At 31.1% G+C, this 23,168-nt stretch overlaps 4 protein-coding genes across 4 annotated transcripts; 1 reads left to right on the forward strand and 3 right to left on the reverse strand.

Annotated features, from left to right (window-relative positions):
* Positions 1–595: 595 nt before the first annotated feature.
* On the reverse strand, positions 596–6,747 carry Bma-mec-9 (Uncharacterized protein; the record flags this gene model as incomplete). Its single annotated transcript, XM_043082021.1, has 13 exons — positions 596–819; positions 1,149–1,310; positions 1,689–1,787; positions 1,951–2,196; positions 2,683–2,832; positions 3,525–3,575; positions 4,493–4,714; positions 4,845–4,946; positions 5,209–5,313; positions 5,573–5,707; positions 6,001–6,111; positions 6,310–6,501; positions 6,702–6,747. The coding sequence occupies 13 exons, from the start codon at positions 6,745–6,747 to the stop codon at positions 596–598; spliced, it is 1,845 nt and encodes a 614-aa protein (XP_042937955.1).
* A 7,536-nt stretch (positions 6,748–14,283) lies between these two features.
* On the forward strand, positions 14,284–16,931 carry Bm4509 (Uncharacterized protein; the record flags this gene model as incomplete). Its single annotated transcript, XM_043082022.1, has 6 exons — positions 14,284–14,420; positions 14,535–14,692; positions 15,006–15,167; positions 15,409–15,537; positions 16,398–16,529; positions 16,777–16,931. The coding sequence occupies 6 exons, from the start codon at positions 14,284–14,286 to the stop codon at positions 16,929–16,931; spliced, it is 873 nt and encodes a 290-aa protein (XP_042937956.1).
* Positions 16,932–20,406: 3,475 nt separating this feature from the next.
* On the reverse strand, positions 20,407–20,853 carry Bm1445 (Uncharacterized protein; the record flags this gene model as incomplete). The annotated part of the gene is made up of 2 exons (XM_043082023.1): positions 20,407–20,441; positions 20,784–20,853. The coding sequence occupies 2 exons, from the start codon at positions 20,851–20,853 to the stop codon at positions 20,407–20,409; spliced, it is 105 nt and encodes a 34-aa protein (XP_042937957.1).
* An 897-nt stretch (positions 20,854–21,750) lies between these two features.
* On the reverse strand, positions 21,751–22,516 carry Bm592 (Uncharacterized protein; the record flags this gene model as incomplete). Its single annotated transcript, XM_043082024.1, has 2 exons — positions 21,751–21,803; positions 22,354–22,516. 2 exons carry the CDS (start codon positions 22,514–22,516, stop codon positions 21,751–21,753), a joined length of 216 nt encoding a protein of 71 aa, XP_042937958.1.
* Positions 22,517–23,168: the final 652 nt, after the last annotated feature.

A 23,168-nucleotide genomic window follows, 5' to 3' on the forward strand; every position in this document is an offset into this window, starting at 1 on the left:
GTCTAAGCACTGGAAACCTAGGTGTTTTAACGCTGGCGATATAATGATATCTGAGATTTTTATTTATTTGTCACAGTTTGTTCTCATATTTCCGCAAGACTTTGGAAAGACGTAGTGTCCCCTTGCCATGTAAGGGGACACTACGTCTTTCCTACATAAAAAACAGTCAAATGAAGTTACCTGTAAATACATCGAAGCAGATGTTTTTTAATTGCTGACAACTGTATGATATTTATTACAAGGAAGGGAAGTTGGAATATCAAATATTTATTGTTGGATTCAAAAGTTACAGAAATTGATTAGATAGAGTCATAAAAACATTTGAAGAGTGTGAGAATGAGGTTATTGAAAGTAAGTGTAAGAAAGAAGCTTAGAATAGAAAGCAGTGGTATTCTTAGTATTTATAATATGAAAATTTCATGTATGAAATAAATCTCCTATATATCAATAACTGGAAAGCTGAGATATAGTGCAAAAAAGCAACAAGTAGTTAGGAAATAACTTTGGTCAAAAAATAAATTTAATTCTTTGATTATGAATAAATTGTATATATAAATAGATGAGATAGATTAGGTAGATAGAAATAGGTATAATATTATGTGGCCACCTGATAAAGGTATTGAAACCAGACCAAAGATGTCAAAAGACCAATTGTTGACAGTCGGATATGGTTGGTGTCGATTGTGATTCCAGCAGCAGTGTCATTGAGACTGATCGCTGCCAAACTGTTTTTTGTGGGGATTGTTTCATTTGTTGTGTTGTTGACATCTGTCATGTTGTCTTCATTATCACTATCATGCAGCATTTGCTGATCTGATCCTAAACTTTTTGATTACTCTTGCCATGCATGAGGTCATGTCATCCATTGGATATGTGTGTCACCACCACGTTACATAGAAGACGAACAACCAGGTCATGAAAATTGTATGACTTAGATACATAACCAAATCAACGCAGTACGAAGAGTGTATATCAATACGAGTACTTTTCAAAAACGTTGATAGGAAGCTTATCTTGTAGACAATTTCATTATTAAAAGTTTATCAGTGAGTTATTGAAAAGTCCAAAATATTCATTCACTTGCTGAAGGTAACAGTAGAATTGTTGGACTAAAGTTGAAACTCTTTATAAGCATTTATGCAACTTACCGTTTCTAATTCCACTGGTTAATTCATGATTTTGTTTCTTAATTTCCTTCATTTTCAGCTCTTTATCTTTCAGTTCTTTAAGCTGTTTAATCCATTCAACTTTATCAATGGATATTAATTCCACTTTTTCATCACATCTGATTGGTTTCGTTTTGTTAATAACTAAATTTATTTAAATCAGATAATTACTAATTTTATGTTCAATTCTTTTCAAGTGAAAAAAAGCCTACGTTCCCTTCTTCATGAGATGTCACTTATCAGTTACTTTTCTTTCCTGGCAAAAATCGAATATGCCGAAAAAGTTCTGATTATTAAGAAAACTCACACAGAAATCGACCACTCAAAAGCAAATCTAAGTGGACAATCACAAAAATTGTTAAATAACTATTTGTTGTCTTATTCAAGCATGGATTCACATTCACATCACATGCTCCTGCAATACATGAATTGTATTGCAGAAGCACAAATTGCATTACGGAGAAGTGTGTCAGCAATATTGAACACTTCAGACATTACCTTTTAAATTAAAAAATAACAAACTTGATTCATTGTGACATTCATGTGTTAATATATCTTTTCTAACTTTAGCAATACATGTTGTGCCATTCTTACATACACTCATCGAACATGGATCTGATTCTGGAAGTCTTTCTTCAAGTTTACATTTATCTTTCTTAATAGGAAAAGGATTAAACGACAAAAGTGAATTTTGTGCTTCATTCTGAAATTCAGAAAAGAGAAAGTCGTCAGTCAGCTTCAAAACGGTCGAAATTTTAAGGTTCAATAATATCATCTGAAATACCGTTATAATTCTGCATTGCTTTATTGATTTTCTTGATGCAGTCCTTCTGTCCATCTTTACATTTACAAGAATATTTTTGTATCGTTTTGTTGAAATAACACGTGGCGTTAGATTGACATTGATTAGCCATACAGCAAATATCCTCATTGATAACATTATCAGTAGTACCACTGCTATTCAGTTTCACACTTAATGCTTCTGTCAGCTGATGACTTTTCTGTTTCACTTCGACAGGAGATTCCAGTCCTAAGAAGTAAAAAGTTTTTAAACAGAAGCATCAAAATTCAACAATAAATTAGAATGTTTTTCATTCGTAAGAAACGCGTTTCTCATGCGCTTGTATGAAGAATGAGGTAGTAATCACATTGATGATAACCCACTAAAAGTTCACTTTTCTTATGATCACAAAAACTTTGTAATGCTTGTGACAGTGATTCATCCGCAGTTCGCTCAGGGAGTAGGAATAATTTGGAAGGTTACTTGTCTACATATTGTCACACTACCCGTGGCTTAGTTTTTATGCATAGTATTTCTGAGTATTACTACTTGTAGTGCTTTCCTATTCCTTTCCCTGTTATCGAAATTTTTCTTTAGCTCATCCAACATTCTCAAATTTTGATTTAAATTTTCACAAAATTCGTTCCTATCTACGCATGTATGCTTACTAATTGTTTGCAATTTCTCTTGCATGTATGCTTGATAGACTTCAAAACATTTATGATTTGGCTTAACCAGGCATGTAGAGTCGCAAATGTTCACAAATTCCTTGACAAAAGCGTAAATCTTTGAACATGTTGAGGGAGTACGAGCTGCATCCACCGTACCAAAACATTTCGCATTTTTTCTTATATTTATTAAAATAGAAGCGCTGTTCCCAGGTTCCTTGAAATAGTCATATTCAGTTGCTTTAAACTGATTCCAGTTTAAATCTCTGATCCTGATGATTTGCGGTTAATTTGATAGACACTAATCAATTATGTTTTTTTGATTTAACATCCTAGTCTTATTCCATATTTTATTGTGTTTTAAATTCTGCTCTGAATGAGAATTATTTGTTAGATGGTTGCAGTGAACCACACAAGAAAATGGCAGACTTTAAAAGTTGAATTCAACAGGTAAATCTAATAACTAATATGTGTAGTCAAATTACATAATTTTTACATAAATAAACCAGTCCAGATTTAATAAATTTAAATTCAGTTTAATCTGAAGCTTTTTGTAATGCTTAAAAACGGTAGATGGAAGAAAACCTAAATTGAAATCTCCGGAAATCATTGATTCATCTTAAAACTAGAGAGCAACTTTTTTTGAGTAATCAATTATTATACATCGCTTCTTTAAACTTTCCGAACTTGAGTATTTTGCTTCGTTTTTTCCTTTCTTTTTTTTTGGTTGGGGAATGTTGAAGCACTCAACTTTCAAGATTAAAATAGTTTCAAAGAAATGTTAATCAATAAGAACTGGAATTCATTGTCCAGGCTAGCTGAGTTAACTATATGATTTTCTATCACTAAAATCGAAATCAGATTTTGTTGATCAATGAATTACGGATGAATTTAGACTGAAATACATACCATTTCGGCAACGGTTGAGATGGTCAGTGTCGAGAACATCCCAACAAATCCCTGAATTATGTATTAAAACTACCCGAACGATGGTAATACAACAACGACTAAATAAAAGAAGTATAAATTCGTATAACCTTCCGACTTGGAAAGCACCAAATACTAACTGTTCCGATAACTCAATTTATCGTTTTTACTCAACACAAATTTTATGTTCCCTACTATATCACCTGCTCTTTCTTCAGGCAACATTTAAGATCAAAATGGGAAAAGTGCTATCATTAGACCTTAAAATTACAGAATCATTTAGTTTATAAGCTCTTTTTCAATTTATCGTTTTATCGTAGGACTTTCCAAATAATGAATTATAGAAAAAAAAATCAGAATACAATCTAAAACCTTTTTTTTTTTAGATGTAGATAAATTTGGGATAATTTCTGTCATTTCAGTGAAGTTCTAAACTCTTATAAAGGTGAGATATTTTGATTTGAAGTGTCTATGAAATATAAAATGTGTTTTATCATCGTATAACTTGCAAATATCAGTCTGTGAAGCTCTAATCCATCGCACCTATAGCACTTTTCTGAATATTAGTCGATAGTTAAAGATGGGTTGAAACAAATTTTAATTCATATTGCTAATCATCTTAAAGAACAGACTTTTTTGGAAACTATTCATTGTGTTTACTTTATGAAATAATATTGCAAAGTTAAATCGTTCTATTTGGTAATACCAGATATAATTAAAAAAGGCAGAGGAAACATGAAAGAAAAAATGAATTACCATGAATTTTACGACCTATGAATAGATTAAATTCATAAGTCATCCATCGATTCATAGTTATATCCACCTTTCATCTCTTTTACATCTTATTCAACATGCATAAAATCTGTTCTTTACTACATTCATATAAGGTCAAAGCAGAAAATAAAGAAGTCCTATAAATTAGGTGAAGTTCATCTGAAACAATAACTGACCTCGTCTGTTAAATTCATTGCTTAAATTTTCATCTGTTAAATTTTCACACAACACTTGGCAAGTGTTCGCATCCGAGAATATATTCATAGATTTCCCCGGACACCCATCATACCAAAATGATCTGCAGCGATTCTTTTCATAATCGTAGTAGTAATGAGGACGCCAATTCCCTATGCCGCATTGATTACTGTACTGAGGGTCGAATGAATTCGTGCATGCTGCTACAATTTTTTGCTGAATTTATCAATAACTGCTTATTGACAGATAAAATGATAAAATATGAAAAATGATGGAAAATATGAAGAAAGGAAATAAACCTACAAGGAGCAGAAGTGCAGTTGTAGCCATTACCTGCATAACCAGATCGACACTCGCATTGATATGATCCTTTGATATTATGACACTTGGCATGATAGTGACATGCCCTAGGCCATGATAAACACTCATCAATATCTGCAGAAGTAGATGATGATAATGCTTATCACTGGTAAAAATAGTGTCGAGATATCTTCTTCATCGTCTAATGATAGTGATTTTCTATTTTTCGATTTAAACGAGTGCTGGTTCAGCGTATGCTATATATGGCTTGTAAAACATAAATACTACTAATCATTTACAATTGCTTCACTTCTATACCACAGTAGTTTTTATGAAACCTCAAGTAAATTTGTCTTTCTTAAACTTTATACTTTCAAATGGAGTTTTAAGTAAAAACCTGTGCAGTTTAGTCCATCGCCTTTGAAACCAATATTGCAGGTGCAAACACCCTGCGAGCAGATTGCATTTGGACTGCACTTTGCACAGTTTGTTGTTGTCCGACCTAATATTATTTTCTATCAGGAGATAATTGTGATATGAAATATTTTTACATGCTAATTAAATTTCTAGAAATAAATTAATTTCTTAAAAAAATTGTGCAACGAGCAATTATCTTAATTCGTTATTAAATTCGACTTTATAACAAAATATAATTCCTCTGGAACATTTTTTCTATCAGATTTTTATTACCAAATGAAATGTACTATGGTGATTGCTGTTGGGAAATAAAAAATCAAACTTTCTCATATTACTGTGCATACCAATGCCAACGTAAGTGCATTTTTTCCCATCACCGTTATAGCCAATGTTACATTTGCATGTATACGAGCCAACCATATTCACGCACTGTGCATTCCGATCGCAAACTGAATTTCTGTTACGGCATTCGTCTAAATCTGTAAGAAGAATTCGTAGCTTTGTTTGACTCAATGCTATAGCTTAGGATGTTATAAGTTGCAATCGTGATAGCGGTGCCTTACATATATCTCTCAATCTCACAACAGGAATAAATCATGGAAAAATGACACAGAAATTGCATTCAAAACATTTGTGTGAACTCATTCATATAAGGGAATGATATCGGTTCACACTTATATGAAACAGTATGAAATTTTGGACGTAAATATCTTAAAGTAGAGCACATTTCTCTGGCATTTCTAGGTTTTATTAATTGCTAGAGAGAACTAACCAACACATTCACCGCCAACATTTTTGACAAATCCTTCCCGACATTCACATACGTAATTGTATTTCGAATGAATAATACATATCGATGTACGAACATCACAGCGATCGCATACTACAAAGTTATGATCAAAACAGAAGCAACCTTCTCGACATTCACACGTGTAGTGGCCAGAAGGACCAGTGGTTACAAGGAATGTCCCATCTGAACTGGACCATAAGTTGTATTAACATTATTTAGTGCGATAAAATTGAAGCATAAGATTAGCTTCACTTCAAAAGCTTTGACATTTAAAAATTAATTGAAATTTACCAGTATCAAGCGCTAAACGTTCGCCACACATTTTTTCACAGTGATAGTGACTATAAAAGCGATTATCATTACCACCGCATCCATAGTAAAAGAATCTCTGACAATCACCATCAGTTGCATTGAAGTAGTACCACCAGTGGCCTTTCCGATCGTCATTGCAGTATCCCGGATGAACATCTAACAAGCATACCTCTAAGAATGATGCAAAATTAATCTCTCCCAAAGGCGAAATAAAAATGGGATAGTAATTGGCTCCAAAAGCTTATAAAAATTTATGATTATTTAGAATGTTTGTATTGCTCACTCAAAATATGACCTTGTTACTGAAAGATATAACAAAAAATTGAAAGTGTGCTCCTGAAATCTCTCACAATTTAAGTATTTGAACTTGCTTGGTATAAAGACTTGTCTATGGGTTTCATATGCACAACGATTCATACACTGTTGCTTGCTATCGAAGCGATTTCGATTGCCCAAACATCCACCGTAGTGAAACTCTTTGCATTCTTGATTGGTCTCATTCCAATGCCATTTCACCTGAAATCCCAAAATTCAAGTGTCAAATGCATTTGGAAGATATTTTAGTGATGACATATATATATATATATTGATTAAACACGAGGTCATCGTACAGGGGGCTCTATATGAATATTTAAACTTAATTGCAACTCTCCCGAATTTACTTCTAATTAGATCAAATAAATTTTGAGTATTTTGTTTTCCAAGAGTATAAGATTGTGGGCAAAATTTCTCTCAGTTTGAAAATCATTATGGAATTTGATTTGCCTCTAGTCATTTAAATTCTAAAAAAACAAATGAAAATCAGTATACAATTTGTAAAAAAAAGTTATTTGTACTCTTCATTTTCTTATTAAAAAAAATTCTTAACAATTCTAGATGCATCTAATATTTTTGTAGAATACAATTGAAAATATTTAGTTATAAATTCGTACTTATTAAAAGCTTCGACAATTTCAATGTGAAAGGTAAATAGAATAACTTAGGTACGGTAATCGCATATTGTTTGAAATAGTTTTAGAGATTCATCATACAAATAAAATACCTGAAAATAGTGGCAAGGTCCGGCGTCTGATCTTTTTTTGCATCTGTCGTCATCTAAAAAATGGTTGCTAAGGTATAAGGCAATGATTTACTTAGGAAAATAAGATTTTTCGATTTGATAAATTCTCTTTTTTTATTTTGATCATAAGACTGAGTTTTATTGTTATCTCAGGTTTAAATTAAAGGCCTAATGATTATTAATAATTAAGTACAATATTATTGCACAAATCCAACTGCTACTGCAAACAGTATTTTAGACTACATGATAGCTTTATTGCTAGTGGTTAAATTGTTTGTTATAATATTGCTCTAATTTAACAACATTTTGGCACTGAATAAGATTAAAATGTGTCCTAATGCTAAGTTACTTGAGCTAAACAATCAGTTTTATGAGGCTCTGATTATAACGATATCCAAAAGGCTATACTGAGTCATTTATGATAATCAATTGGGAAAAATAAAATGAACTAACATCGATCAGCAAAGGTTAATAAGATTAGGAAGAAAGAGTAGTAAAGGCCTAATAGTGACATTAGCAATAGAAAGGATATCAGCAATGTCTTAGGTTGATTGCAGATGCATCAACACTGTTGCATGCCGTGCTGAACAAAAACAGCATGCATGAATGATGAGAAGAAGAGCATGTTATAAATACTTTTCATCCCTTAAATCAATTATTTAATATTTCATGCATTTAAATAAAAATACCGACAAGCCAAATAATCGGATATTATCATTAGAAGCCCGACTTTCAGACTTATCCTCCTTCTATTACTTCATCGAATTCATCTAATGCTTAGCCAACTCATACCATTTTCTCGTCATAAAAGAACTTACTGAGAATATGTCTAAAGTTCTCTAAAAGAAAGGCTCTCCTTCTTGAGAGGAATTATTACAATAATCGACCACATGAAATAGAAAGGATGGCATATCTTAATTAAGTGCACGCTATCTTAATTTGAAACAGAATTAATTACTTTAAAGAGGAAAATTAATAATTTAATTATAAACTAGTTTAATGCTCTAAACAATTCATCTGGCAGAAAGTTTTGTTAGGAAGTTGCTAACTTTTTTCTCCAGTTTTAATTAAGATATTAATCTTCAATTCTAATTAAAATATAAATAGAAACGAAGACTGAAGAAAAAAATGTTTGTTAGGAGTCGAAAAAAAATTAATTTGTGTGAAATATATTTGAGAAATTGGAATCAGCAGAGGATTTCAAATTATTCATTTGCGAGACAGTTTTTTATGAAAACAGATATGACATTATAATTCATATTATCTATTTATGTAATAATTTGTTTAGAATGATTGAAAAGGATTGATTAGTATAGTTTCAGAAGAAAAGTAATAACATCAAACAGTGAACAAATTCTTCAAGAAAAATTATTACTGAAACTATACGAGCTGTGAATCTTAAAGTTGACATTATTCCCTTTAGGGATAAAAAAATCTGATGGTCAATTAAAATCTGTAATTAGTTAATAACTCGTTTAAGAAAATTCGAAAAAGTTATTTGTCAACAAAAATGAATAGTGGTGTGTCTTACTGTTGTGATTATAGTTTCTATTGAAATATCAAGACTAGTAAAGTATTAAATTTCACTTTTTCATATCAGTCGTTTTGCAGTTTCAATCTTCCTTTATCTGTTTGTTGCTTCTCTTGGTTCTACCTGTTCTGAACTATAATGTTGCTTATTCATTTAAGGCAACAGATCTTCAGGTGCATTTCTATAATTCTTAATTCAACTAGTGGCATAATTTTGACTTTTAAATTCTCTTGCTCTCTCCTCAACATTTCATTTATCATTTTAATAAAGAAATAGTTTGATGGATCATACATTGATAAAGATCAAATAACTATTCAGGCATACTTTCAGCATCGATTACTCTAAGTAATAATCCATAGATATTTATCATATTATGAAGGAAAAATTAACATCGTTTTATTTTAATAAAATAAAACATCGTTTTATTTATTTTAATAAAGTTTAGAGTCTTTTTTACTTTTCTATACTTTTAGTTATTATATTCCGATCTCTCCATGCTTGGTAATGTACAATCAAAGTTAGAGAAATATGCCTTATCCTCTTGTTAAATTACTCATCATCAAGCATGTTAACGAATTATACCGAATTGAATCGTTACATTGTCTCGTGGCGTAAAAGGGAGAAAGAGCTCAGCTTAATATATTAATCCAACATTTAACAACATTTTGAAATAATCGATGAAAATAGCATATATATAGTGGAAACGATAAGTTAAATAACCACTGTTCCATTATTTCAATTTTAATGTTAAATGTGACGCTAATTGGAATTTTAAGAATGCTTCTATTGTGCATTTCATATATTGGTGTTAACAACGAAGACTAAATCATTTGATGTTCAGAGTGAGATGTCAACTTGGAACAAAGTTTAAATTTTGCTTTTCCCTCCATTTGATTTGCATAGCCTGAAATCACTTAATGCATAATGCGTTTTTAGAGAATTCTTGTGTTTGACTGCAAAATGACTGCCTTCCTGAATGTTTATAGAGAAATATACCACCACACAAACAGATCTCATATTCTTTATTCAAATATCAATAAGTACTCCAATTCATGAATTTTAATGTGACTTTTGATAGCATTTTTTGTTTTCTCAAATTTTTTCATATATAAATGTCTTTGAGACATATTGAAATTCTATTGAAATCCAACAGCAAGTGCAGCATATCTATTCAAGGCTTGTTTACTCAAGGCATTAGCTATTACTTTCTCTCTCTCTCTCAAAGCTAATAGTAACAGTTGTTTTGGAAGTTTTAAATAAGTTCATTGCCACTATATCCTTCTACAACTAAGTAATTGTGGTCGTCAACACTACTTCATGATTTTTCCATCTCACAAATACTGGTCCTTCTCTTCTTTTATGAAACAATACTCTCCAATTGTACTCAAAACTTTTTGCTTTTTTCAAGGCTGTTTAATATGCCATTACTCTTCCTATAATCACACATTTGCACTCATACATACACACACACACATATACACACATACACATACACACACACATATATACACACATACACATACATACACACACACACACACACACATATACACGGGGAAAGAATGCCAAACAACGAAACGAAATTTGTTGAACGAAATCGATCTGCAGGAGCGCTTGGCTGGTAGGTACATCGCGAGACGCTAGCTCAAACAATCCTTCATTGCATTTTTAAATTAGACGGCACTTCAGGAATTCCGAACTATTAGCTTCAGGTGAGGATGTTCCGTACCATAGATCTCATAAGAATCGCTGGTGCTCTCACAATGCCAGGTCAATCTATTCAGCCAAGGATTATACATGTGATATCAGATGACAATAACATCTTTGGAAACGCAATGTCCCCTCATGAAATAAACAATGAGCAGTATATTATATTCTCGTCACCTTTCACCTTTGTTCACTTTTCATCAGTATAATTTGAGATACTGGACTATATTTTATATCTTGACGTCCACAAACTTTTTCCTTTCATTAGCCGATGTTGCGAATACAGCAGATATAAAGTTAAAGCATTAACTGTCGTTTTTCTTATGTTATGAATCGGATGATGTTGAATTTCCCAATAATACACTATGCATTCTCGTGTTCAGTATCAGTTCATTCAGCTATTATTATTGTTTACAATTCTTCATCCAAAATCTCATAATCAGTTTGCTAGCACTTCAGACCAGCGAATCCCTCGCCATTTTAACTGATGTAGGGAAAGGATTAGAAGTTTTGTTTAAAGCTAAATATAGAATCTCTATTCATAAAGCCAGGCGCTATTTTAAGGCACTAATAATTTTCGGCATAGTGGTGCACATGGGTCTTATAAGCCAATATAGCTAAGCTTATATTAATTCATTTCTGTCTATATTAGTATCAATTTTAGACTTTCAAAAATAGACAAAAGTGTGCGACACCACAGCGCTAATGTTTATTATTGTCAGTCATCTTTCTTAATCTCGTTAAATAAACTGATGAAATATTTCTCCCATTACTCACTCAATAGTTATTACTTTTCTTCTGCTAACACTTAAGTGATTGCTAATTAAAGGTGTGATAAAATAAGCAATTACCAATAAGTTTCAAAAAAAATATTTAAGGAAGTGAAATCAACATTTTTCTGGAAATAAAATTCGAACTAAAATCGGCAAAGTTTTTTTCTCTCGAAAACTTCCTATAATTTTGACCGATTTGAAGAAAGAAACGAGAAAATTATTTGTTTTGAAAAGTAACAATGTGAAGGCAACTCTACACTTTGGTCTTTATTGTTTAAATGAAAAAAAAGATGAAAAATTGCTGTCAGATTAAGGCCAGAGTGGTTGATGCAATCCACTCTATTCTCTCTTTACTCTATTTAGCCGCTCATTCTACTTTACACATTTCTAGCCCAGCTGTTATCGAATGAGACCCATAAATTTCCTCCTTTTCATAATCTATTTCCTTAAGCTATCCACAACTAAACTCTTTTGTTTAGTGATGCATCAAATGTAGCAATATTTTTTGAATGCCATTCCCAACTTCTTTCATCACCAAAATTACTTTTTGAAGCAACTTTTTATATTTTTTTTAATTTCTAATTTCATGTCTTGTGTTTCATTCAGTTAGATATAATTATGGCTCCAATTAGATTTTGGAATGAACTGATTTTAAATCCTAATCTTTCTAATGAACTCTCCTGATTTAAACTATTTGCCAACGAATATTTTTGAAAATTTGCTGTTTTTAGCAACAGTTATGGGAGTAGAATTTATTAACATCAAAGAGAATGTTTATTCCAACATTATTTGCTATTAATTGTCTTTTTTATTATCTGAAGATGAGAATTATGTTCCTTTGACTGTGCCTCACTGTTTTTGTCCTTGATGAAGATTTAAAATTATTTCTTTCTTAATCGTCAGTTTTGAGGAGACGAGTGGACAAGAAGGAAAAATGGAGTGGTACTGACAGTTTTCAGATCCCTGAAAAAATTAAACTTAATTCAGCCAGTTAAGAATTTATTTCATTTCCTCTTTCTTATCCCAAATTTGTTTAAGCTAGAGATATGCGTTTCATCGAGAACATTTCATAATATCCTTCAGCATTTCATAATCCATCATGAAATAAATTTTCTTTTCACATTTCACTCTATTTCTTATCAGTGCTACTTTTTGTTAATATATTCAAATAAAGTTAATCTTAACATATGCCACTGTGAAATTAATTTGGACATCTCAACACTGATTTGCATTGGTCAAATAATGCTGAAATGTGAGCACTGCATTCTTCTCGAAACTCGAAAAGGCCTGCCTAATATTTTCTGTGCATTAACTGATCTTAGAGTAGTGATAGTCCAATTACTAGCTGAATGAAGTGGTTTTGTTCTGATGTGACAGCTGAGCTTTTTTCATGAATTCTTCAAATATGGCACTTTATCTTTTAGCTTGGATATGAGGCGTAGTAGTGGTTAATTGAGATTCAGAAATTTTCTGTTCTTCATCTAGAATTGTTTGTTATACTCGTAAACATCTTTCTCGCGAAAATGACCCCTTGGGTTTATTTTCACTATCTGTGCATGTCACTTATCAATCTTATCTTGAAGTATGGAAGTCTTATGTCAAATGGTCACTGATTATATTTGCTCTCTCCATGCATAAATCATAAGAAATGGAATGCAGACTACGAGGGCGGTGACACGAGAATAGTTATTTCTTTTTTTTGAAATCACATCATGCGTACATGTCCATCTGCTTTATTTTTGAAAATGATATATTGTGTAGATATTTTTATTTTTATTTGCTGACGTAATAATTCTTTGGAACCATTATGCATTGCGACTGTTTGCTAGTCTTCAGGAAGTGTCTCAAATAAAAATATTATTATAAATAAGAGTGGTTGGCTGCAATCTCTTTAGTGTAGACGGAAAATCTATGCATTGGTCAATTACTGATATTAGATATCAAAATCATTCCGACATCAAAATAAATTGTAATCAGACTGTCTTATCAAGATATTTTTTTTCATTTTTCTTTTAGAGCCACTTATCATAAAATAGTTTGAACAGCCCTAGTATATCTATCTCTAAGATATTTAACTTTTTTTTTTTTTTTTTTGGAAATTTTTTTACAAAGAAATTTTAATGAGAAAAGGTAAAGTTTCTGGTTGAACTCTTATAAACAGTTTCTCTTAAGTTTTTAATTTCAAAGCAAATTGAAAAGATCATTGCATGAAGCTGAAAGGTTGTTATATTTTTTTCTTCAGGAATTTCAAAATATTGAAACAATTATTGAATAAAAATTTTAGCTTTTCCAACAATCTTTTGGATATTCTCTTGACTATTTCTTATTTTGTAATTTGGAAATTTTTTTTATCCAATAAACTGCCCAATTTTTCATTTATGTGAAGTGAGAAGTTTTTCACTTCTGTTTTCAAGTCCCCGTAATTTTAGCATTGAATAGTCATATAATAGATATACAACAACTTCATCTTCTGTTCATTCCCTAAGCGAAAGTGCTTTGTGCATCCTTGTTTTGGTAGCCGTAACTCCTTTGCTCCCCTCTCTTTTAATTAAAATTTCGGATTAGAATGTTCATGGCTAGATAAGTCACTGGAATCAAGAGAATAATGCAGTTAATCATCCATGCAAGTAAACATCACGCATAAATTTTTTTTTTTTTTTGCAATTTTTTGCTCTGTGACATCCTCATTTTTCGACTTTTTTGAAGCATATGTTCGTCATTTAATATGCATTTGTCCGCTAGTTTTAAAAGCAGTTCAAGTTCTTTGCATACTATTCTATGGGACATATTTGGTGTAAAATTAATTTTAAATAATTGATGGTACATCTAAAGCATTTTATGTAGTTATTTGAGCGTTCAAAATATTTCGTATTTCAGCTGTGATGAAAAAATTTTTTGGTAGAAAAAAATTGAAAAAATCAAAATCGGATCAACATGAAAAGGTAGATGAAAATTGTATTAACGGAACAACTACTCTAGCAGCAAGTGGTACATTTTGTCGCACAACCAGTGACTTCAAGTAAAATTGTTTTTCAAGAGACTTTTTTTTTTACATACTTTTAAATCCACCTGCTTTCCATGATTAAAATTCTATCAATAATAGAAAAATTTTATGAAGGATTAAAAATTTCAGAGAATCAACAACTACAGATGAATGTAACAGTTGTTACGATGCTACATCATCATCGATGGGAGAAGAACGCCATTTTGATGAAGAATTAGATAAACACATGATGCAAACCATTGCTGATGTCAAATATGTCAAAAACAGGCCTAAATTTGTTGCGGTTGGTAAGTTTGCATTAAAGGTTAACCATTTTATTAAACAAAATATACTTTATAAGGTTTAACATGCGAAGCAATTATGTATTAGAGTTAGGAATAAGGATTTTGTAATCAATAGGATTTCATTAATTTATTAGTTGTTATGCTGCGAGAAATTGAAAAAACAGTCGAACAAATATGTTCAAAAATATCTAAATAAAGAAGTGAAAAAAAGTTCTGAAGAATATTGTTTTGAAATTATTGTAATCAAGATGAAGTGTCAATTGTATTGCTGAGTTTAAAAACAAATAACCAGACAATTAATTAGAATTTTCTACAGGTGAAGTGAATTTTCAACGTGAATGTTTGGATGCTCATAATGCGGTAAGGGCACGATATGGATGCCAACCATTGATATGGTCTCAGGAATTATGTGATCTGGCCCATTCCTGGGCAATTAAACTGGCTGAAAGAGGACGGATATTATTTCCAGAATTACAGGGTAGTAATATTTGTCATTTAAAAAGCATTTCTAGAAATTCGGAATGATTAGCTGTGTCACAGTTGCAGTACTTTCATTATCCAACGCTTTTTATTTCTCGAAAAAAAGGACTAAAGTTTATATTATTCAAATTAAATTTTTGTTGTAGGTGAAATTCTTTAGAGAAAGTTTTTTGGTGCTATATATCAATGAAGCAGCAATTTTATAATTTTGAGACAAAAATTAATTAAATGCTTGTCAGGAATAGGTGAAAATATACGGTTAACAATAATAGATGAACAAACTCATTTACCTTCTGGTGCCGAAATTACCGAAATTTGGGCCAGCGAAGCAGAGCACTTCGATTTCGAAAGGCCGCGATGGAATCCCAGTAAGTTTATTGTTGCTCTAAGTCCTCTAAAGCGGTAAATTTGCGAGAGGATATTTCGGCCAGTTTTTCATAGTTCTGAATTTAAGATCTCTGTGGAGTATAGCTCAAAATAATTATTTTATCAATGCGCTAACAAAATATAGTGAATGGTCAGCTTGGCAATTGTAGTAAACAATTATCAAAAAAATTATCTGTTTGCTATTGTGTGGAATGCGACAATGTTTGCAACGCCATCAGAGAGTCTTCTGAAGTTGGCTAATGCTTTTGTGCAGCATAATGTTCAATTCCTTTGCCTTCAAGTGTTTTGTGAAGGATTTTTGTGCAGCCTTCCTACAAAGAAGCAAATGATTGTTGCGGGCACTCTCTTTCCGGTGTACCAGAGGTACTTCGAATCTGTAGTTTACTGGAAGAGTCGAGTTCTGCGCACTTCTGCGCAAAATAAACAGTTGGACTAAAAGACTGGACAACTCTACCGAATAACGACTAATTTCCTGTTGTTGATTTATTGCTTCAAATAAGAATATTTATCGTTGAAAAAATTTTTTGATGAACTATTTTACAGAATAGTTAAAAGATTATTACTTGCTAATTTTACATTGAAAACGAGAATAATGGAATAAACTTGAGCAGTTTTCTGAAAGGCGAGAATAGAAAACCCTACTTCTCAAAATTTTCCTGATTTAAAGCCGTTATCTTCAAAATTTTAGCTTTCCAGTTTTGTAGATTAAGTTGGAAATTTTTGTGAATAAATGAATAATTGAGTAAATAATTAAGTCATCCAGTCAGATTATGGCAATTTTATTTCTATCGAATTTACAGCTTCACAAAATTACCAAGCAGCTGCTTGGGGAATTTTTCAGAGACGCAGCATTTCACGCAAATAGTTTGGAAGGAAACCTCTGAAATGGGCATTGCTCGACAGTGGAATACTAGCACTAACTGTGTCGCTACAGTCGCAATGTATCGTCCTTCCGGTAACTCTAACGCCCCAGGCAAGTTCACTTCTTCCTTTTCGCACCATTTATGGATCTCAGCCAACTAAAGTAGGGAACAATTAAGTAATACAAAATTGTGGCATAAATAATGGATGTAAATAAGTTACTTTTGTATATTATTATCATCATTTATCTCCATTTTAAGTATATATTTAATGAAAAAAAAAATCAATTTAACAAGCACATTTCACTCTTAAAAGTTATTTATGCTTCTTTTAGATTCAAGAAAATTTTTGAATTGCAGGTGAGTTTCAACTAAATATACCACCAAAAGTATATTTTGATGAAATTCCACTATTACCCAACACAGTAATGCAAGGCACTACATGCGTGCTCCGACAGTCCACAACCGCTCAGGAATCTTTGTTCAAAAATTTGCCCTCTTCTAGTAATGGATAAATATTTCAGATTTGTGAAATAATGTGAACTATCGTCGGTGAATATTTTGATGAAACTTTTTTTTTGTTACAAATTCCAAAACAGCTAAAATATTGAAATTTCAGAAATGTTAGAATTGATGCTTGGACTAAAAATAATTTATTTTTAATCCCGTAAAAAATATAATCACGCATTAATGAACTTTTTTTTAGCAAAACATTTCTCTGGCCACAATAATTTGGCACTGGGTATAGAATATTTTTATGATTGATAACAAATGAAAAATTTGCTAAATTCATCATTAGTTTGCAGAGCGATAATTTCATTTTTCTAAATTTTTTCTAAGTAAATTCTTAATATCAAACAACAGTAATAACTTCTATATATTTAGAATTTTGTTTTTGTTTTTACAATTTTATAACATTTACTTCGAATTCGTTTACTATTAACTGCCATATTTCATTACTGCAAGTGCTGTTCTTGTGACTGATAGTATGTATTTCCTATATGAGAATTTGATTAATTTTTCGCGCAGTATTTTTCAAAACTTTTTGTTACGTTCGCTTACACAAATTAAATGAAATTAAATTTTAGATTAAGTAAAAACACATCGTATCGTATTTTATTTTAAATAACTTTCACATTAGCGTAGTATACAAAATCACATCTTAGTAAAAGTATTTCTATTCAAAAAAAAAAAAACAATTCCTAATTTCCATTGCCATTAAATTAATTGCAACATTTTAATAATTACCATAGATACCTTCGTATAAAATATATGATCATTGTATACTACAAATGGCGTAGAACATAAAATTACGTCGTTAGTTTTGATATATTAAGATTTTTGTCTTGAGAACGACTTCATTTTAACGTGCAAAATTTTTTTTATTTCAGAGGGCAATTTCTATTGGTAGCGAAACTTATGCAAATGAGAAAAGAAATTTAATTTCCGATTTACTATTGTTTACTTTCCGCAATATTTTTTTTCCTTAATAAATTATTTTCGGGAAAAGTTCGATTTAAAAAAAAACAGTGCTGAAATGTTAATAATCAATCCAATTTACTTCAAAAAAATATCTCATATATCTGTTTAATTCTTATTTGACTTTTAAATATTCAGCTTGCAATACAAATGCAATTATGCTGGTACAGTTGTGATTTAAGCACGATTGACTATTTCAATCCATGATGATTTATTTATTCAGGTTTGCAGTTGAAAAGCAAGTGATGAAAATCTGATCTGGGCGAACTTTAACAGCACTTTTTGAATCAGAAGATTTAAATAGTGGTTAATTGTTCGCACTTTTTGCTAGAAGTAGAAAAAGACACTAGAAAAAAAAAAAAATCAGCCATACCGTTATCGATGAAATATGTATTAAGGTAAAATTACCGTAGAAACAAACGAAGATGACTTCTTCTTAGGGAGGAGCGGGTATCGGAAGAATTTGTCTTCCCTTTACTGTCGTTGTGGACAAAAGAGGTCGCACTTATTAAGAATTATTCGTCCTCTTATTATTTCACCATGAATAAATGACACTGAAAGACTTAAAATTATTTCAGCTATCAATGTTACTTGCTCTGTTCCCATGATATGTGTACCTGTCGTAAATTTCCTTGAAACTTTAGCAAATTCAGAACAAAAATTGTGCTTCTGATCAATTCAAGGACGCTTACAAAAAGTTTATTTTATTTTTTGTCCCACAGAAGAATGATTCATCATTTATGTATATCTTGGGATCCAATGAAAGAATCACTGATAATTCATCCAGACTTACCTTCTTGCAGTTTACCTCATTTAACCCGGAACTCAAACTTGAAAGAATTAAAAATTAAAAAGCGATTAAAAATCATGATAGTTTGGAAATAAAAAGGTACAACAATTAGAGTTCTTACAAAAAGCGGTTGCACTTATCGGGACAATTAAAAAAACCGAAAAATGTTTAACTTTATCCGTCCGGAATACTCGTTATAAGTGTAATCCATACAAGATTTAATCTGACTATTTCAGTCACATTGCAGCAGCAGTAAGCGCTGTTTTATTTGCTGCGGCAAACGCAGTGAGCATGTTTAGTTCATAAATGATATTATAATGATCAATAAATAAATAATTTTTACTCATTGAGCTGAATTTGTCGCTGAAAATAATGTTAAAGTCATTTGCAAACTTTTCTAATTTCTCTTTTTTTTTTTCATGAAGCAAAGTTCAAAAGAAATTTCTAGACTGTAAGAAAATCTTCATCCTTTCTTCATTTGCATGCAAATGATGCCCTGATTCACTAAAGCATACCTTATTAGCTTTTGCGCTTTTTTTCGCGTGCTTTTTTTGGGAAGTAAAAAGTGCATGGGAAGTTCTCTGGTATGAAATATTTTCCAGAAAAGTTTTGCGATTTGTCTTGCAGGCCTGTTTTTTGAATAAGTAATAGTGCCACAACAAGCCACTTTTTTAAAAGATTAAAAACGCTAATGGATCAGACTCTCCTCTGCTGAAATATTCATAATATATTTTGGTGGTAATAACGGCGCCTTTCTTTTCTTTCACCACCTTAAAATATATTTTAGTGTTCATTCCTTCACATTTTTTTTTTAATGACCTAAATAGTTCCGAGAAAGTTTGAAGGAAAACATTTGAGCTTTGTGTTTTTTTAATCCTCACGATGAAGTACTTTCACAAAAGATTACTTACCTGAAATAGTGAAAGGAAGTTGAAATTTTGCATGTCATAATATTTTACCATAAACTTTCTCCAACTTCTTAATTCACCCAAAATTAATTTGAAACTAAATTAATTTAGCCTTATTATAAAAAATAAGAATGTTGTTAACACCCAAAAATTTGAGAACGAATCATTCCAAGTCTTTTCTTCCTATTTTCATTTCCTTCTCACACTTTTCTTACCTGTCATTTCATGCTGTGCACGATAAAAAAAAAAATGTCCTTTTTTGTATGACTAATTAAATGCAGCATGAGATGCATGTCTAGAATATGTGTTTGCAAAAATAGACAATATGTATACATATGCATGCATGCGTGTTTATTTATACCCTAAAACCATTCCTAGTCAATATCGTTCGTTGTTTTCTGAATGCTTCCGAACGGAAAATGTGCATATTGCTTGTTATATGGAAGGGTTGTCAGATTGCAAATGCCAGATAGACTGACTTTATGGCATATTGATGAAGTTATCATTATCCTAACATTATTCTGTATTATGCACCTCGTCTATACATCTTAATTGATTGCTATCAACAAAAACTGAAAATACGTCCAGGAATAACAATTAAAATTTCTAATGGGTCACTTATACCGGAAGCAATCACTTAAATTTATTATTCTGAATCAAATATACCGTAAATGTTTATGCTCGAAAAAAAAAAAAAGAACTCTTTCAACAGACACATGGAAGTATTCAAGTCGTACGGTGCTTGAATAAATGAAATCAAATATGTTTCAAACACTCGAATTCGCCAATTGTTTCTTAATATATGGACATAAATCACCAATTCCACTCGGAAAGGTTTTCTAGGTAGGCTGAAAAAATTCCTATAGTTAAATTCGTATAAACAAATCAACCATACTTAACTTTTAAGAAAGGTTTACTTTTTGCTTACTTAATAATTTGTTCTTTTTTTTATTATGCGAGTCTTATTTTTCTGATTAATTTGACTGTCAGCTTTTTATTATTTGATTTTTTTTATTACCAAATTTCATATTTTGCTTAAGTGAAAAACTTCGAATTTTTGTTAGCAGCATTGCTCATTTCTCTCACATAGCTGACAAATACTGGAGAGAGAAGTGAATTAAATTATTTGAGTAAATTCGAAATGTTTTGCGTTCTATTTGCTACCAGAACCACTTATAATAAAGAGGTACCATGTGCAGCAATTTCCATCCAAGAATGGTTATGTATGCAAATGTGTGGTACATTTTCAGCATTTTCCATGGAAAACAAATGGTTCCTTTTTTGCAGTTATTCAAAAATAACAAAGCATTCATTTCATATTTTGAAAGCCACTTCACTGCAACACTGTTGTTATGCAAATCTGGCAAGAATGAAAATTAATATCTGAAATACACAGCTGTGCTTTATTATAATATTTTCATCCGTATTCTCAGCGAATAACAAAAGTAACTTGAACAAATTTCCTCTAATGTAACAAAAAATTTGAGCTTACTAAAACTGATGGAATTGCAAATAAGATAGTAAAAAAAGCAAGGATGAGTTCTGCGAAATAAGATTGAATAACTGCAAATTTTACAAAAAGTTCTAAAAAAGACTTTCAGCTAAATTCTTTTAAATTACGCATGATTTTGCATTTCTCAGTCACAATTGTTTTTTTGAAATTTAAGATCCAAAAAAAATTTTTAGCCAAAATATTATAGAAAAATTTTAAATTCATTTGTACCAATGTTTGAGTTCGAGTAAGAAAAAAAATACTTTAAGATTGAAATAATTTACTTACTTGACGTTTGATGAAATAATTGCTTTTTGTTAAACTCTATTCTCGAGATAAGCTTCCCTTCTATCTTTGAAAATTAAAATTCGTAGTGAAGTCTAAGAATTTGAAACTTTTATAACAGTGATAAAATGAGTCACAATGCATTTACTTGATTTCATTTGCCTCAGATTTCTCGAGGCATTAAAACTCTTTAGTGAATAACTCAGCAATTCATCAATGAATCAGACCTGCACTCACTTCAGGCGGCTTACTACAAAATAGAATGCACTGATTTAATGTAGTCATTATAACAGGCAAAATTTATTACCCACAATTTGAAGTATTAAGGTTTCGTTGATTAAACAAATCCTTCAGTTCCTTCTTTCTCTCTTATTGCTAATTCACCGACTTTTCAACAATTTCGAAATCTCTCTCTTCACAAATGAAAATAGAGCTGAAATTTACAAAATTAATGATCAACTACGAAAGTACGGCCTTTAGATGGGAAAGGCAACAGTCTCAGAAAAGTTCACACTGACGTAATCTTTGTTCGATATTGTTTTTGAATAGCACATGATTGATGGATTCTTGTTTCTCTCTATCCAAATGTTGCAAGAAGTTTTCCTTTTATAGACTCCTTTTCAAAAAATTCATCTTCATTTGAATGATTCATTAAATTCAAATAAAAAGATATACAGTTCGGATTTTTGAATATGGAAATTTTCAACAAAGCATGTTTGGAATCATACTACAATGTTTGCAGCATATGAATAATCTGCCTCATAGTTCAGGAAGCTCCGTAATGTCCCACTGATAACATCTTTTCCCGAATGAATCAATGCTATGCTGATCTTGATGAGAACTTCAAAAGGTATATTATTTAAATTTTAAATTAATTTTTCCTGCTGAAACACACCAACAGATGCAAACCAGTCATCAACTCTCGTTAAAAACTGAATTTTTAATCAAAAGAAAATAAAGACATGAAAATGAATAGCACTAACATTGTCCACCAAATTCCGAAAAGGATAGTTCGGATCGGTTATATATTTCGTTAGCGTATACGCGTAGAAATGATCGTTTTCCCAAGCCGCCGTCCACAAAACACCGATATTTTTTGTCTCTTTCTACCATTCGATCATAACTCTCTGCTAGCAACCGATCCATATCTACCTACTTCTTCTCCCTTTTCTCCTCTCCTTCTTTCCTTTTTTGCACTGACAAATTTGCAATGAAAATACCATGTTTATTACCTGCGATTCCGATTATCTCAAAAAAAGAGGAAATGGAATTAGGTTGTCTTAAATATACCTCACTGCTTATCATTTGATCCTTATGTTTTTCTAATTTTAAGAAATCTTGTGTGAGTTTTAGGAAAGCAGTGATTACATTCCATGATATGCTAAAATTATGGCAGAATTTCATTCAAAGTTGAAAGACGTTTAGCTGAGTGTTTGATTTATACGCTTGTTTACGTGATTATTTCTAAAACATTTTACATAGATATGTTTGAGATACAAATCCTGGTTATCTCACAAACATATAAAATGTGTAATTTCAATCTACATCTCCAGTTTTCACTTGCCTTACTGGAAACGATCGATAAATTTTTCTCCCTTTAGATTTTGCAATAAATTCCAAGAACAATTTTCAAAGAGAATTTATCCCTAAATATTTCTATATCATCAGGAATATAGTTTTACTCTACAAAAGCTCCTTTTCAAATTTATATTTTTCAATTTAATATATGAAAATGATGAGAAAAAGTGAAATAAAAGTTGGAAAGACGCAAAAAAAGTTGGTTAGTGAAGTTAATTGC

This window comes from Brugia malayi (genome assembly GCF_000002995.4).
Source record: "Brugia malayi strain FR3 genome assembly, contig: Bm_v4_Chr4_scaffold_001, whole genome shotgun sequence".
Classification (NCBI taxonomy): Eukaryota; Metazoa; Nematoda; class Chromadorea; order Rhabditida; family Onchocercidae; genus Brugia; species Brugia malayi.